The 16,144-nt window shown below is 49.5% G+C and overlaps 1 protein-coding gene across 2 annotated transcripts in view; it reads right to left on the bottom strand.

Annotated features, from left to right (window-relative positions):
* Positions 1 to 4,685: 4,685 nt before the first annotated feature.
* tmod4 (tropomodulin 4 (muscle)) overlaps positions 4,686 to 16,144 on the bottom strand; it is a 29,138-nt gene continuing 17,679 nt past the window's right edge. For both annotated transcript variants that reach the window (XM_072281462.1, XM_072281468.1), the window contains exons 6-10: positions 11,149 to 11,285; positions 10,185 to 10,292; positions 8,871 to 9,014; positions 8,019 to 8,163; positions 4,686 to 4,912 (exon numbers count right to left, since the gene is read on the bottom strand). In XM_072281462.1, the coding sequence (XP_072137563.1) occupies positions 4,890 to 4,912; positions 8,019 to 8,163; positions 8,871 to 9,014; positions 10,185 to 10,292; positions 11,149 to 11,285 (557 nt within the window). In that variant the 3' untranslated portion in view covers positions 4,686 to 4,889. The remainder of the gene's footprint in view (positions 4,913 to 8,018; positions 8,164 to 8,870; positions 9,015 to 10,184; positions 10,293 to 11,148; positions 11,286 to 16,144) is intronic.

The raw sequence follows: 16,144 nt of genomic DNA, 5'->3' as shown, positions 1-16,144 counted from the left end.
TCAGGTTCCCCTTAAATCTGCCCCAACCCCTCCCCTTGTGGCGGCACGGCAGCACAACCTTTACAGTACAAGCCACCCGGGTTCAATTCCCGCTGCCCCGCTATCCCCCCACAGTCCGAAGACGAACCGGTCATTGTAAACATGAGGAATTCTGCAGATGCTGGAAATTCAAGCAACACACATCAAAGTTGCTGGTCATTATCAATTGTCGCATGATTAGGGTACGGTTCAATTGGAGGGTTGCCGGGCGGCGCGGCTCGAAAGGCCGGAAGGGCCTATTTCACGCTGTATCTCAATAAAAATAAACGCCCACCGCGGGAAAAAGACTGTCTCCCTTCAGCCTCCTTCACTCCAGGGAGAACAGTCCCAGCCTGTGCGATCTCTCCCCATAGATAGAGCCGACCGATCCAGGCACCATCCTGGGGAATCTCCTCTGCGGTGTCCCCCGTGTGACCACGTCCTTCCTATAGTGTGGTGACCAGAGCCGCGCCCAGGGTTCAAAGTACAGTTTAAGATGTTTAGGTAACATGGTAAAAGGTCGATCAGCCCTGTGGCTTCCATTTTCACCACATCTTCTCAGCGAAGATCCTTCCTCTCTAGGGGAAGAGGCCTTTAGAGCTTCTGTTGACGTTTCCGTAGTTTTGTTTTTTTTTTTTTTTTTTTTAGAGGAGTGGGTTGTTTGCCCATACCTAACCCTCCTTTCCAGCGGGGCTTGGGACTGCCCGTGCAGAGTTACTACATCGTGTCCCAACTCTTATATTCTATGTCACAGACCATTGTGTCAGACACCATCGTCACCACCTTATCTTCCCGTGATGCCCCTTTCAGGGAGCCACAGACTTACCCCCTGAGGTCGCCCTCTACATACAGGCCCTTCAGACCACTGCGTCCATGTCTACTCATTAAAACCGATCTCATTTGATTTCCCCACGTTTTGATTGAGAAGTTGCAGAACCTGGGCCTTTGTACCTCCCTCTGCAATTGGATCCTCAACTTCCTAACCGGAAGACCACAATCTGTGCAGATTGGTGATAACATATCCTCCTCGCTGACGATCAGCACTGGTGCACCTCAGGAGTGTGTGCTTTGCCCACTGCTCTACTCTTTCTATACCCATGACTGTGTGGCTAGGCACAGCTCAAATACCATCGATAAACTTGCTAACAATACAACCATTGTTGGTAGAATCTCAGATGGTGATGAGAGGGCCTACAGGAGTGAGATATGCCAGCTAGTGGAGTGGTGCCACAGCAACAACCTGGCACTCAACATCAGTAAGATGAAAGAGCTGATTGTGGACTTCAGGAAGAGTAAGATGAAGGAACACATACCAATCCTCATAGAGGGATCAGAAACCATAGAAGTGGAGAAAGTGAACAGTTTCAAGTTCCTGGGTGTCAAGATCTCTGAGGATCTAACCTGGTCCCTACATATTGATGTAGTCATAAAGAAGTCAAGACAGTGTCTATACTTTATTAGGAGTTTGAAGAGATTTGACATGTCAACAAATACACTCAAAAACTTCTATATTTGTACTGTGGAGAGCATTCTGACAGGCTGCGTCACTGTCTGGTATGGGGGGGGGAGGAAACTACTGCACAGGACCGAAAGAAGCTGCAGAAGGTTTTAAATCTAGTCAGCTCCATCTTGGGCACTAGTCTACAAAGTACACAGGACATCTTCAGGGAGCAGTGTCTCAGAAAGACAGCATCCATTATTAAGGACCCCCAGCACCCAGGACATGCCCTTTTCTCACTGTTACCATCAGGGAGGAGGTACAGAAGCCTGAAGGCACACACTCAGCGATTCAGGAACAGCCTCTTCCCCTCTGCCATCCGATACCTAAACGGACATTGAACCCCTGGACACTACCTCACTTCTTTAATATATACTATTTCTGTTTTTTCATATTTTTAATCTATTCAATTTGTTTATACTGTATAAAGTGTACTGTGTTGGCGCGTGGCCAAGTGGTTAAGGTGTTTGTCTGGTGATCTGAAGGTCGCTAGTTTGAGCCTTGGCTGAGGCTGTGTGTTGTGTCCTTGAGCAAGGCACTTAATCACACATTGCTCTGCGACGACACCGGTGCCAAGCTGTATGGGTCCTAATGCCCTTCCCTTGGACAACATCGGTCTCGTGGAGAGGGGAGACTTGCAGCATGGGCAACTGCCAGTCTTCCATACAACCTTGCCCAGGCCTGTGCCCTGGAAACCTTCCAAGGCACAAATCCATGGTCTCACGAGACTAACGGATGCCTTTAGAATAAAGTGTACTGAATAAGATTTACTTATTTATTATATTTATTTATTTCTTCTAGATTATGTATTGCAATGAACTGCTGCTGCTAGGTTAACAAATTTCACATCACATGCTAGTGATCATAAACCTGATTCTGAACTTCACCAACCCCTCTTCTGTCTACCCCTCAGCTACGCACACGGGAGGGCGATGTACAGCAGCCAATTAGCCCACCGACCCCGCAGGTCCTTTTGGGAATGTGGGAGGGAATTGGAGCACCTGGGGGAAACCCATGCAGTCACGGGAGAACATGAACATGAAAACTGCTTATCAAGATGACACATGCACACACGTGCACATACACTGTTTTACACACACACACACACATTTGTGTGTGCACAGGACCACAAGATACAGGAGCAGAATTAGGCTAAAGGCCCATCGAGTCTGCTCTGCCATTTCATCATGGCTGATCTATTTTTCCTCTCAGCCCCAAAATCCTGCCTTCTCCCCGTATCCCTTCATGCCCTGACCAATCAAGAATCTATCAACCTCTGCCTTAAATATACACAAAGACCTGGTCTCCATAGCTGCCTGTGGCAACGAATTCCACAGATTCACCACTCTCTGGCTAAAGAAATGCCTCCTCATCTCTGTTCTAAATGGCCATCCCTCTCCTCTGAGGCTGTGCCCCCCCCCATAGGAAACATCTTCACCACATCCACTCTGTCCAGGCCTTGTATCCTGTGCCTTCCAAATTGCTTCCAGAAATTTCAGCTTTGCCACTCTGCCGTCATCCCTGCCAGTTTTCTTTTCCAGTCAATTCTGGCCAACTCCTCTCTCATGCCTCTGTAATTCCCTTTAGTCCACTGTAATACTGGTGCATCGAACTTTAGCTTCAGGGTGAATTCAGAATTCAACAAATACAGTCAAAAACTTCTATAGTTGTACCGTAGAGAGTATTCTGACAGGCTGCATCACTGTCTGGTATGGGGGGGCTACTGCACAGGACCGAAAGAAGCTGCAGAAGGTTGTAAATCTAGTCAGCTCCATCTTGGGCACTAGTCTTCAAAGTACCCAGGACATTTTTGGGGAGCGATGTCTCAGAAAGGCAGCGTCTATTTTAAGGACCCCCCAATCTCCTGCCTTCAGGGTGAATTTCAGAGTGAATTTGATCATATTAGGATCACTTACCACCCATGGTTCTTTGACCTTAAGATCTCTGATCAAATCTGGTTCATTGCACCACACCCAATCAAGAATAGCTGATCCCCTAGTGGACTCAACCAGGAGTTGCTCTAAAAAGCCATCTCATAGGCACTCTAGAAGCTGCTCCTCCTGGAATTCAGCACCAACCTGATTTTCCCAATCTACCTGCATGTTGAAATAACCCACGACTATTGTAACATTGCCTTTTGGCATGCATTTTCGATCTTTTGGTGTAATTTGTAGGCCACATCTTTACTAGTTTGGGGATCTGTATAAAACTTCCATCAGAGTCTTTTTACCCTTGCAGTTCCTTAGCTCGATCCACAATGATCCAACACCTTCTGACCCTATGTCACCTCTTTCTAATGATTTGATTTTTTTTTCCCAACAGAGCAACATCACCCCCTCTGCCTTCTTGCCTGTCCTTTTGATACAATGTCTATCCTTGGAAATTAAAGTTCCAGCTATAATCTTCTTTCAGCCGTGATTCAGTGAAGCTCACGACGTCGCACCTGCCAGTTTGAATCTGTACTACAAGCTCATGCGCCTTGGTCCGTGTACTGCGCACATTCAAACATAACACCTTCAGTCCTGTGTTCACCTTTTCGATTTTGTCCACCTTTTACGTTGCAACTCATCCTGTTGACCGTAATTCTCCCCGATCATCAGCCTCTCCTTGCTCACTGCACATTGCCTCTGTTTGTAAACCAACTACCCCACCCCAGCACCATCACTGGTTCCCGTCCCCGTGCCAGATTAGTTTAAACCCCCCCAAACAACTCTAGCCAACCTGCCTGTAAGGATGTTGAATCCCCTCGGGTTCAGGTATAACCCGTCCCTTTTTGTACAGAAGAGATCCCAATTTTCCAAGAATCTGAAACCCTGCACCAGTTTCTCGGCCATGTATTCATCTGCCAAATCATCCTATTCCTATCCTCACTGGCATGTGGCACAGGCAGCAATCTAGAGATTACAACCCTGGAGATCCTGTTGCTCAGCTTTCTTCCTAACTCCCTAAAATCTCTCTTCAAGACCTCCTCATCGTGTCTACCTGTGTCAGTATGTTCCAAGACTTCTGCCTACCCTCAACCTTGATAATGCCGTGGACATGATCCGAGACATCCAGGATCCCACCACCAGGAGGGAACATACCATCCCGGTGTCTCTATCCCAGGATACAGGCCTTTCTTTGTAACTTAGCAACAAAGACAATAAGTTCAAAGTTGTAAATTTGGGACTCACTTTATTCGTAATCATTGTCTGTTTAAATTCCCTAAAGCCCCTCACCCTCATCCTCTCAAGCTAAGGCAAAAGGGCAAGGCTTCCCGCCAGGACACTGGCGTTTCCACAAAGCAGCCACGTGTTTATCCGTAGACGCCGGGCGAAGATCCAATCAGCAGCAAAGACCTGGAGACGTTTCAGCTTCTGTCCCAAGTCCTTTCTCACCGCCTCCGTTGCTGACGTACTGTGGGAGGGAGACGAGGGAGATCACCCCATTAGTCTCAGCCCCACTGCCTACCAATTCCAGAGCCCCTCCCCCAGAATTGGACCCTGGAATCCAGGCCCAAAACACCCCTCCCTGATAGAAGAAACCCAGCCCCATAATGGTTCCCCTGCCACTCAACCATATGTTTGCCCGATGTCCCTCCCCACCACAAAACTCGACACCAACAGGAGGGGCTGCTGTCTGTGGGATCTTGCTGTATCCGCAGTGCAGGCAGCAATGCAGAACACAATGATCAGCACCAGGGACTCAGGAGATTGACCATCACTACAGTCCTGTGTAATGGAATCAGGCCCTTTGTCCCAACTGGTTCATGCTGACCAAAATACTCATCTAAACCAATCCCATTTGCCCACATTTGGCCCACATCCCTCTAAACCTTTCCTATCCGTGTACCTGTCCGTATCCCTCTAAACCTTTCCTATCCGTGTACCTGTCCGTATCCCTCTAAACCTTTCCTATCCGTGTACCTGTCCATATCCCTCTAAACCTTTCCTATCCGTGTACCTGTCCGTATCCCTCTAAACCTTTCCAATCCACATACCTGCAAATGTCCCTCTAAACCTTTCCTATCTGTGTACCTGTCCATATCCCTCTAAACCTTTCCTATCCGTGTCCCTGTCCGTATCCCTCAAAACCTTTCCTATCAGTGTACCTGTCCACATCCCTCTAAACCTTTCCTATCCGTGTACCTGTCCATATCCCTCTAAACCTTTCCTATCCGTGTACCTGTCCATATCCCTCTAAACCTTTCCTATCCATGTACCTGTCCGTATCCCTCTAAACCTTTCTTATCCGTGTACCTGTCCGTATCCCTCTAAACCTTTCCTATCCGTGTACCTGTCCATACCCCTCTAAACCTTTCCTATCCGTGTACCTGTCCATATCCCTCTAAAGCTTTCCTATCCATGTACCTGTCCATATCCCTCTAAACCTTTCCTATCCGTGTACCTGTCCGTATCCCTCTAAACCTTTCCTATCTGTGTACCTGTCCATATCCCTCTAAACCTTTCCTATCTGTGTACCTGTCCAAGTGCATTTTAAATGCAGTTAAACCAGTTCCTCTGGGTGAAGAAGTTGCCCCTCAGGTTCCTATTAAGTCTGTCCCCTCTCACCTTAAACCTCCTGACCTCTAGTTCTTGATTCCCCATTCCTGGGGAAAAGACTGTGGGCATTCACCATGTCTCTGCCCCTCATGGTTTTATACACCTCTATAAATTCACCCCTCAGTTTCCTACACTCCAAGGAACAGTCCCAGCCTGGCCAACCTCTCCCTGTAACTCAGGATCTCAAGCTCCAGCAATGTGTGAATCTCCTCTGCCAGCTAATGGCATCTGTCCCACAGCACGGTGACCAAACCCAAACACAACATTCCAAATGGCAAATTCACCAACTTATACGACAGCAATGTAACAGTCCAACTGGTGTGCTCAGAACACTGACTGATGTGCCAATGCCTTCATCGCTGCCCTGTCCACCTGTGAAGACAGCCCATCACTGCACAGCCATGGCCTCTGCTCACAGAGCACCCCTGTCTGTGGAAACGCAGGAGTGTATGAGCAGCCAGGCGTCCTGTACTGACCCTGTGGATGTTTGCCCCATCTCTGAGTGTAGCACTGAGGGATCGCTTCCCGGGACATGAAACCAGGAGGATCCTCCAGCATTGACCTGTAAGACCGCATCACTGCTCCTAAAGAACAGGAGAGTTCTCCCCATGACCCTGCGGCCAATGTTCACAGAACACCCAACAGTACAGCATCTCAACTGAGACAAAGGGCCGACCACGGTTCCAAATTAAACTACTCCCATCGCTACATGCATGTGGTCCGTCTCCCCGTCTATCGTATCTGCCTCCACCACCTCCCCCGGCTGCACACTCCAGGCGCCATCGCTCTCTGGGTTAAAAAAAACTTGCCCTGCACCTCGCTCTTGAACTTTCATAAACTCAAGAGATTCTGCCGATGCCAGAAATCTTGAGCAACACACACACAAAATGCTGGAGGATTCAGCAGGTCAGTCAGCATCTATGGAGATAGATTTCATCAGGACTTTTCATCCTTCAAAATATACCCCTCTCACCTTAAAACTGTACACCCTAGTGTTGGCATTCCTACACTGGGGGAGTGACTGTCTCTGCCTCTGTTTTATAAATTTCCAACAGTCCCCCCTCAGCCTGCACCACTCCAGAGAAAACAACCCAGGTTTGCCTGACCTCCCCCTACAGCTCATTCCCTCTAATCCAGGCAGCACCCCGGTGAACCTCCTGAGCCCTGTCCACAGCCTCCCATAACTGGACACAATATTCCTAACTAAAATTTTGTACAGGTGTATCAAGTCTCCCTGACTGTTATACACAGTGCCCTGACCAAAATGACAAGTGTGTCTTGCACCTTCTTCAACACCCCGTCCACTTGTGCGGCCACTTTCCGGGATCTGTGGACTTGGGCCCCAAGATTCCTTCCTCAACTAACAACCCTTCCCAAAAAAGGGGGCACAGTGGGGAGAGACACTGCCTCATAGTCCTAGAGGCCCTGGTTCGATCCTATCCTCTGGCACACTGTGTTTGTGTCTGTGTTTCCCCACTGCCACTCTGGTTTCCTCCCACATCCCAAGGACAGGTGGGGTTGGTGGGTTAATGGGTCGCTGTAAATCACCCCCCCCCACCCCCGTGCATGGGTAAGGGCTAGGATTCAGGGGGTTGTTGATGGGAAAACAGGAGGGAGAACAAAATGGGGTCAGTGTGAATGGGTGATTGGGGTCAGTGTGAATGGGTGATTGTGATCAGCACAGACCTGTTGGACCAAAGGGCCTGATTCAGTGATGGATCACTCACTCCCATGTTAGGCAAGAGCCAAGCCCACCCCCTCTTCTCTGTCCTGTACTCCCTCCACCATACCCTGCCTCCTACACCTCATCTCCCACATTGGCACATTTCAGATAACCTACCACTACTGTTTGTGATGGAGTTGGAGCCTGTGATGACTGTTGCAACAGGAATAGAAAGGCTGGGAGGGAGCTGGGAAAACCAAAGACAGTCAGAGGAGGGTGTGCACAATTTAGTACTCACACAGATCGTTGTTTTTGGTAATGGCAATTGCTGCACGCGCCCTTGGGCCTTGTTGCGTGAAGTGGTACCCGAACCGGATGATGTTTGTGTTTTGTTCCAGCATACTGGCGATCTCCATCTCAGTGGCGTCACCCAGCTGATGGCGCTAGGAAGGGATGCAAGTGAGGAGGAAAGAGAAATACTCAATCTGTCAGCCATAGGCATCCAAAATTAGCCATCATTTCCCCGCGAGTGAGTGAGTGAGTGTGTGTGTGTATGTGTGTGTGTGTGTCTGAGAGAGAGAGAGAGAGAGAGAATGTGAGAGTGTGTCTGAGTTTGTGAGTGTGTATGAGAGAGACACACACATCCTCAGTGATGGTCAGTGTGTGTGTGAGAGAGAGTTTGTGAGTGTGCGTGTGTATGAGAGAGAGAGAGACACACATCCTCAGTGATGGTCTGTGTGTGTGTGTGTGTGTGTGTGTGTGTGTGTGTGTGTGTGTGTGTCACAGAGAGAGAGACACATCCTCAGTGATGGTCTGTGTGTGTGTGTGTGTGTGTGTGTGTGAGAGAGAGAGAGAGAGAGAGAGAGAGACACACACATCCTCAGTGATGGTCAGTGTGTGTGTGTGTGTGAGAGAGAGAGACACACATCCTCAGTGATGGTGTGTGTGTGTGAGTGAGTGAGTGAGTGAGAGAGAGAGTGAGAGAGAGAGAGAGAGAGTGTGAGTGTATGAGAGAGACACACACATCCTCAGTGATGGTGAGTGTGTGTAAGAGAGAGAGTTTGTGAGTGTGAGTGTGTTTGAGAGAGAGAGAGACCCATCCTCAGTGATGGTCAGTGTGTGCGTGTCCGGGTCCGTGTCAAACCGTTACCTGGTTGTCGATCTTCAGCTCGGTCACGGAGTTGTTGTTTTTCATTGCTCTCACTATGGCTACCATCCCCACTCCACTGATAAAATTCGACTCGATGTTCAGGCTCTTCAGCGAGGTGTTCACCTTCAGCATCTCTGCCAGTGCCTGTGGAACAAGACTGAAGGTCACACACACACCTCCTCTCTCTGCTCACTGCCACCTTATCCCCCTCCCCATTCATCTTCCCCCACTCTACCCCCTTCTTCTCCACTTCCCCCCTTCCAACACATTTCCTCCCCCCAGCAACACCCCATCCCTCAGTCTATCTCCCCCACCCTTCAACTGTATCTCCCCTCCTCCAATCTACACTCCTTCCCCCCAATCCTCATCCCAGCTCCTGCTCTCGGAGCGACCCGGGCCCGGTGTGATCTGGATGCCATATCCGCAGCATTTGCCAGTGGTTGGACGCTGGACCTTTAGGACTTTGTCCGTTCGCTTTCCACCGATCTTGGCCTTCACAGGCCACATTTGAGGGGGAACCTGATTTTTACCCGATTAATCTCTCCTCCAGTGATGGGTTCCCAGCAGCCCATCCCCTCCAATCATGAACCCCACCTCCTCCCTCCTCTAATCATGGGCACCCAACTCAGTTCCATTCATGGCTCCTCACCATCGCACCATGCCAAACAGGGTCCCCATCACTCCTACTCACCAATTGGGAACCCCTACCTCCCTTCCAATCAGGGGCACTAACTGTCCCTCTCCACCAATCATAAATCCCACCTAATCTCTCCTCCCCTCCCCTCCAATCAGGGACTTACACCTCCCCTTCACCTCCATTCATAGGCCCCAACCATCCCTCTCCACCAATTAGGGGCCTCACCTTTCTTCACACCAATAAGGACCCACCACCTCCCATTCCTGCCAATCAGGAGGCTCCCCCATCCATCCCCAGTTAGGAGCACCATCTCCCCTCCAATCAGCGGACACCATCTCCCTTGCAATCAAGGAAGCTCCACTTCACCTTGCAACCAGCAACCCTGATTTCCAATCAGGAAATCCCATCTTCATCTCAGCCAATCGTGGTCGCAACCTCCCATCCAATCAGGTGACCCCACCCCCACCTCCCTCCCATCCAATCAGGTGACCCCCCCCACCTCCCTTCCATCCAATCAGGTGACCCCCCCCCCACCTCGCTCCCATCCAATCAGGGTACCCCACTTCCCTCCCATCCAATCAGGTGATCGCACCTCCCTCCCATCCAATCAGGTGATCCCAGCTCCCTCCCATCCAATCAGGGGATTGTGCCTCCCCTGCAGTCATGGGTCCACCTACATGGGCCACGGGGTCATTGCTCCGGGTTGCCACCAGACTCAGGCTCCTCACGTGGCTGTTGTGCTTCATGGCATCGGCCAGTTCCTTCAGCGTTGGGATGGGGATGTCCTGGGGGGGGTGAGAGAAACCACAGAGCTTTCAGCACAGACACATCTCCTTCTGGACAAGTTCGAAGAACTCAATCAACATTGTCAGAGGTAGTCCTGAAGAGGGAGATTCACTCTGTGTCTGACCCCGGGAGTGTGTGATGGGACGGTGTAGAGGGAGTTTCACTCTGTGCCTGACCCTGGGAGTGTGTGATGGGACGGTGTAGAGGGAGTTTCACTCTGTGTCTGACCCCGGGAGTGTGTGATGGGACGGTGTAGAGGGAGTTTCACTCTGTGTCTGACCCCAGGAGTGTGTGATGGGACGGTGTAGAGGGAGTTTCACTCTGTGTCTGACCCCGGGAGTGTGTGATGGGACGGTGTAGAGGGAGTTTCACTCTGTGTCTGACCCCGGGAGTGTGTGATGGGACGGTGTAGAGGGAGTTTCACTCTGTGTCTGACCCCAGGAGTGTGTGATGGGACAGTGTAGAGGGAGCTTCACTCTGTGTCTGACCCCGGGAGTGTGTGATGGGACGGTGTGCAGGGAGTTTCACTCTGTGTCTGACCCCAGGAGTGTGTGATGGGACGGTGTAGAGGGAGTTTCACTCTGTGTCTGACCCCGGGAGTGTGTGATGGGACGGTGTAGAGGGAGCTTCACTCTGTGTCTGACCCCGGGAGAGTGTGGGATGAGACGGTGCCGAAACAGCTGCTCTCTGTGTCCAAAGGATTATTTTTTTAAATTAAGTTTTCATTTAATCATGGTCAGAGTTCATCAGCAATTCATCTTATACTGCTGGAGAGAGGCAGAGTACCAATGAACGACAAGAGACTGGGGCCTCTCCTCATCAATGAACACAGCAGGTAACAGAGCGAGGGATCACCTGAATGTTGTTGAGGTTGACCTCTACGAGGTCCTTATCGTTGCCTTTTATCCTCTTCATGGTGTCCTCTACGTCCGTTTCGTTGGGTGGCTCATCAGGCACTGGTTTATATTCATAAGAATCCGGTTTCACAACACCTACCAGCCAAAACAGAAAAAGACCCCAAAGTTATCTGGGCTGTGCCATTATCTATTACCCACGCCATCTGCCCTTCGAGTAGGCTTTGGGAGGCAGAGCGGCCCCAACTTGCGAGATGCCCCCACCGCATTCTTGGGCATGTTGGTTGCTCACGCAAATGACACCATATGTTTCGTTGTACCAAACACGTGACAAATACAGGGAGTGGCCACTTTATTAGGTACGGGAGTGGAACACGCCGTGGTCTTCTGCTGCTGTGTTCCATCCATGTCCAGGTTCAATGTGTTGTACATTCAGAGATGCTCTTCTGCAAACCACTGTTATATTGCCTGTTGTTTGATTTACTGTTGCCTTCTTATCAGCTTAAACCAGTCTGACCATTCTCCTCCGGCCTCTCTTCCTAACAATGTGTTTTCACCCACAGAACTGGATTTTTTTTTGTTTTTCACACCATTCTCTGTAAACTCTAGATACTGTTGTGCATGAAAATCCCAGGAGATCAGCAAAGGTACTCAAACCGCCCCTTCTGGCACCAACAATCATTCCATGTTCAAAGTCACTTAGATCACATTTCTTCTCCATCCTGATGTTTGGTGTGAACAACAACTGAACCTCTTGACCATGTCTGCGTGCTTTTATGCGTTGACATGCTGCCACCTAATTGGCTGATTGGATATTTGCATTAACGAGCAGGTGTACCTAATAAAGTGGCCACTGAGTGGAAATCTGAATCTGAATTCTGATAGGCTGGTTCTAATACCTCTTGAGGGAAGGAGCCGAGAGGTGGTACGAGGAGTGTTGCGGAGCAGGGGGATCCCATTGGTGAGTATTTTGTACAGTCTTGCTCATCGGGTTTTAGGAATGATGTTGCTAAACCAGAACTAATGCAGAAAAGATTTACCAGTATGTTGATGATTGCCTGGACTTGGGGGCCTGAGTTACACGGAGGGGTTGTGTAGACTGGAACGTGGGTGATTCAGTGGTGACCTGCTAGAGGCATACAAGATCACGAGGGGCATTAACTGGGTGAAAGCGCACAGTCGTTTTCCCAGGGAGCCGGCATTAAAAACACAAGGACACGGATTTAAGATCAGATTTACAAAGGACATCATGGGCTGCTTCTTCACATGGAGGTTGGTGCATACAGTATTTGGAAATAGTGATTGAAGCTGGCACATCGGTAACACTGAAGATACATGGGTGGGAGAGGCTTAGAGAGCTATAGGCTAAATGGGACGAGCTCGCTGGGCAGCAGGGTCAGCTTGGACAAACGTGGCGTAGATAGGGTCCCAATCTTCTCCGCCCCTGTGACAGAGGGGTCTAAAACTAGAGGAGACAGGTTAAACTGGAGAGGGAGGAGGTTTGAAAGATGATGATCTGGATGGTACAGAGAGGAGGAGACATTTCTTCAGCAAGAGGGCGATGAATCTGTGGAATCCATTGCCATAGATGGCCGTGGAGGCCAGGTCGTTGGGTATATTTAAAGCAAAGGTTGATGAGTTCTTGATTAGTAAGGGTGTTGAAGGTTACAGGAAGAAGGTGGGAGAATGGGGTTGAGGGATTAGAAACTAGTCATAATGAAAGGGCAGAGCAGAACCAATGGTTGAATGCCTTAACTGGGGCTCCTACATCTAACAGTCTAACAGAGACCTGCAGGGTAGAAGTGTTCTCAGAGTAGTTGGTACTCGGAATGAGCTTCCAGAGGAGGCGCAGGAGGGAGAAACAGGCAAGTTGGGTTAGTACAGTCATGATGGCCCAAAGGGCCTGTTTCTTTGCTGCATGACCTCTCTGAAGCAGGACAAGGGGAGATCTCAGTGAAATGGACGAAACTCTCAGAGGACTTGAGAGGGCTCACCAACTGAGGACAAGGGGTCAATCATTCTGAATGGACATGGGAATGATTTCGTCACCAAAGAGGCTGTGGAAGATTTGGATTTCTTTCTCGACGTGCCTCGGATCCCGAGGAATTTCAAGGTGGAAGCCTACCGGGGGAATTGAAGGGTCGGTGATGAGTGCAATGAAGTGACGATGAGATGGCAGATCAGTGAATGAAGGAAGAGGTTCTAGGGACTGAATGACCTTTGTCAGGGCACGTTATCAGCTGCTATCAGTGTTGAATTTTGAGAAGACAAACCAAGACAGGACTTTCACAGTGAATGCCGGTGCCCTGTGGAATGTTGTAGAACAGAGGGATCGAGGGGTACAGGTAGACAGGGCGGTGAAGAAGGCATCTGGCACGCTGGCTTTCATCAGGCAGGACATTGAGTACAGGAGTTGGGACACAACGTGGCAGTTCTACAAAATGCTGGTGCATTTGGAGTATCGTCTACAGCTTTGGTCACCCTCTTATAGGAAACACGTCATTCACCTGGAAAGAGTGCAGAGGAGTTTAATGAGGATGTTGTGGGGATTAGGGACTGAATTATGGAGGGAGACTGAGCAGGTTGGGAATTTATTTCTTGGAGTGTAGAAGTCTGACAGGTGACCTTATAGAGATGTATAAAATCATGAGGGATGTAGATAGGGTGAATGCACACAGTCATTTCCCCAGGGTTGGGGAATCAGGAACTAGAGGGCACAGGTTTAAGGTGAGAGGGGAGAGATTTAATAGAAACTTGAGGGGCAACTTCTTCACCCAGAGGGTGGTTGGTCTATGGAACGAGCTGCCAGAGGAAGTGGCTGAGGCAGGTACATTAACAACATTTAAAAGACACTTGGACTCATACACGGATAGGAAAGGCTTAGAGGGATATGGACAGGTACACGGATGGGAAAGGTTTAGAGGGATACGGACGGGTACACGGATGGGAAAGGTTTAGAGGGATACGGACAGGGGCACGGATAGGAAAGGTTTAGAGGGATACGGACGGGTACACGGATAGGAAAGGTTTAGAGGGATACGGACAGGTACACGGATAGGAAAGGTTTAGAGGGATACGGACGGGTACACGGATAGGAAAGGTTTAGAGGGATACGGACTCATACACGGATAGGAAAGGTTTAGAGGGATACGGACAGGTACACGGATAGGAAAGGTTTAGAGGGATACGGACAGGTACACGGATAGGAAAGGTTTAGAGGGATACGGACAGGGGCACGGATAGGAAAGGTTTAGAGGGATACGGACGGGTACACGGATAGGAAAGGTTTAGAGGGATACGGACAGGTACACGGATAGGAAAGGTTTAGAGGGATACGGACAGGTACACGGATAGGAAAGGTTGAGAGGGATACAGACAGGAACACGGATAGGAAAGGTTTAGAGGGATATGGACAGGTACATGGATAGGAAAGGTTTAGAGGGATACGGACAGGTACACGGATAGGAAAGGTTTAGAGGGATACGGACAGGTACACGGATAGGAAAGGTTTAGAGGGATACGGACAGGTACACGGATAGGAAAAGTTTAGAGGGATACGGACAGGTACACAGATAGGAAAGGTTTAGAGGGATACGGACAGGTACACGGATAGGAAAGGTTTAGAGGGATACGGACAGGTACAGTGATAGGAAAGGTTTAGAGGGATACGGACAGGTACACGGATAGGAAAGGTTTAGAGGGATACGGACGGGTACACGGATAGGAAAGGTTTAGAGGGATACGGACGGGTACACGGATAGGAAAGATTTAGAGAGATACGGACGGGTACACAGATAGGAAAGGTTTAGAGGGATACGGACAGTTACATGGATAGGAAAGGTTTAGAGGGCTATGGACAGGTACACGGATAGGAAAGGTTTAGAGGGATACGGACAGGTACACGGATAGGAAAGGTTTAGAGGGATACGGACGGGTACACGGATAGGAAAGGTTTAGAGGGATACGGACTGGTACACGGATAGGAAAGGTTTAGAGGGATACGGACAGGTACACGGATAGGAAAGGTTTAGAGGGATACGGACAGGTACACGGATAGGAAAGGTTGAGAGGGATACAGACAGGAACACGGATAGGAAAGGTTTAGAGGGATATGGACAGGTACATGGATAGGAAAGGTTTAGAGGGATACGGACAGGTACACGGATAGGAAAGGTTTAGAGGGATACGGACAGGTACACGGATAGGAAAGGTTTAGAGGGATACGGACTGGTACACGGATAGGAAAGGTTTAGAGGGATATGGACAGGTACATGGATAGGAAAGGTTTAGAGGGATATGGACAGGTACATGGATAGGAAAGGTGGGACAGAAGTGAGAAAATGGGCAAGCTTGGTTAGATGGGAATTTTGGTCAGCATGGACCAGTTGGGCCATTGGGTCTGTTTCTCTGCCCTGTGACTCTTCAGTGTTCTTATGAACTGCCGTTTCAAACTGGCACAGTCCGTGTGAGGAAGAGCCATTGGGGAGGAAGGTCCGGGATTCATACCCGGAGATGTTGAGTGTGTGGCTGATGTATTTCCCAGTTCAGGATGGCGGAAAGGGAACCCACAGATGATGGGAGTTCCCCAAGGTGGGAGAGGCAGTCAGTTTGAAATTGGCTGTCCAGATAACCTGGGTAAGTGACCACAGTGTGTTTTGTCAACGGTATACACCGGAGCTACTGTGGTGGAGAGGGGTGGTGTTTGCTGGGGGTGGGGTAAATGGTATGCTGTTCAAGTGGGCCACTTTGTCATGGGTGGTGTCGAGGTTCCCAAGTGTTTAACTCGGGTGTGGAGCGGGTCCTGTCACACTGCTGATCTGTACCTTGTAGAGGTAATGTGGCAGATGTTGAATACATGGACTAACTCCACCCAGGAAAGTGGAGACTATCCCATAACACTCCTGACCTGTAGATGCAGGAACAGTGTAGAGTCCAAACTGAAGGGAAAGATGGAAGAAACATGAGAAATGTGACCCATTGGTTCAGTTCAATGGACA

This window comes from Mobula birostris, chromosome 2 (assembly GCF_030028105.1).
Source record: "Mobula birostris isolate sMobBir1 chromosome 2, sMobBir1.hap1, whole genome shotgun sequence".
In the NCBI taxonomy this organism is placed as follows: Eukaryota; Metazoa; Chordata; class Chondrichthyes; order Myliobatiformes; family Myliobatidae; genus Mobula; species Mobula birostris.
This window is presented reverse-complemented; position numbering and strand designations above follow the sequence as displayed.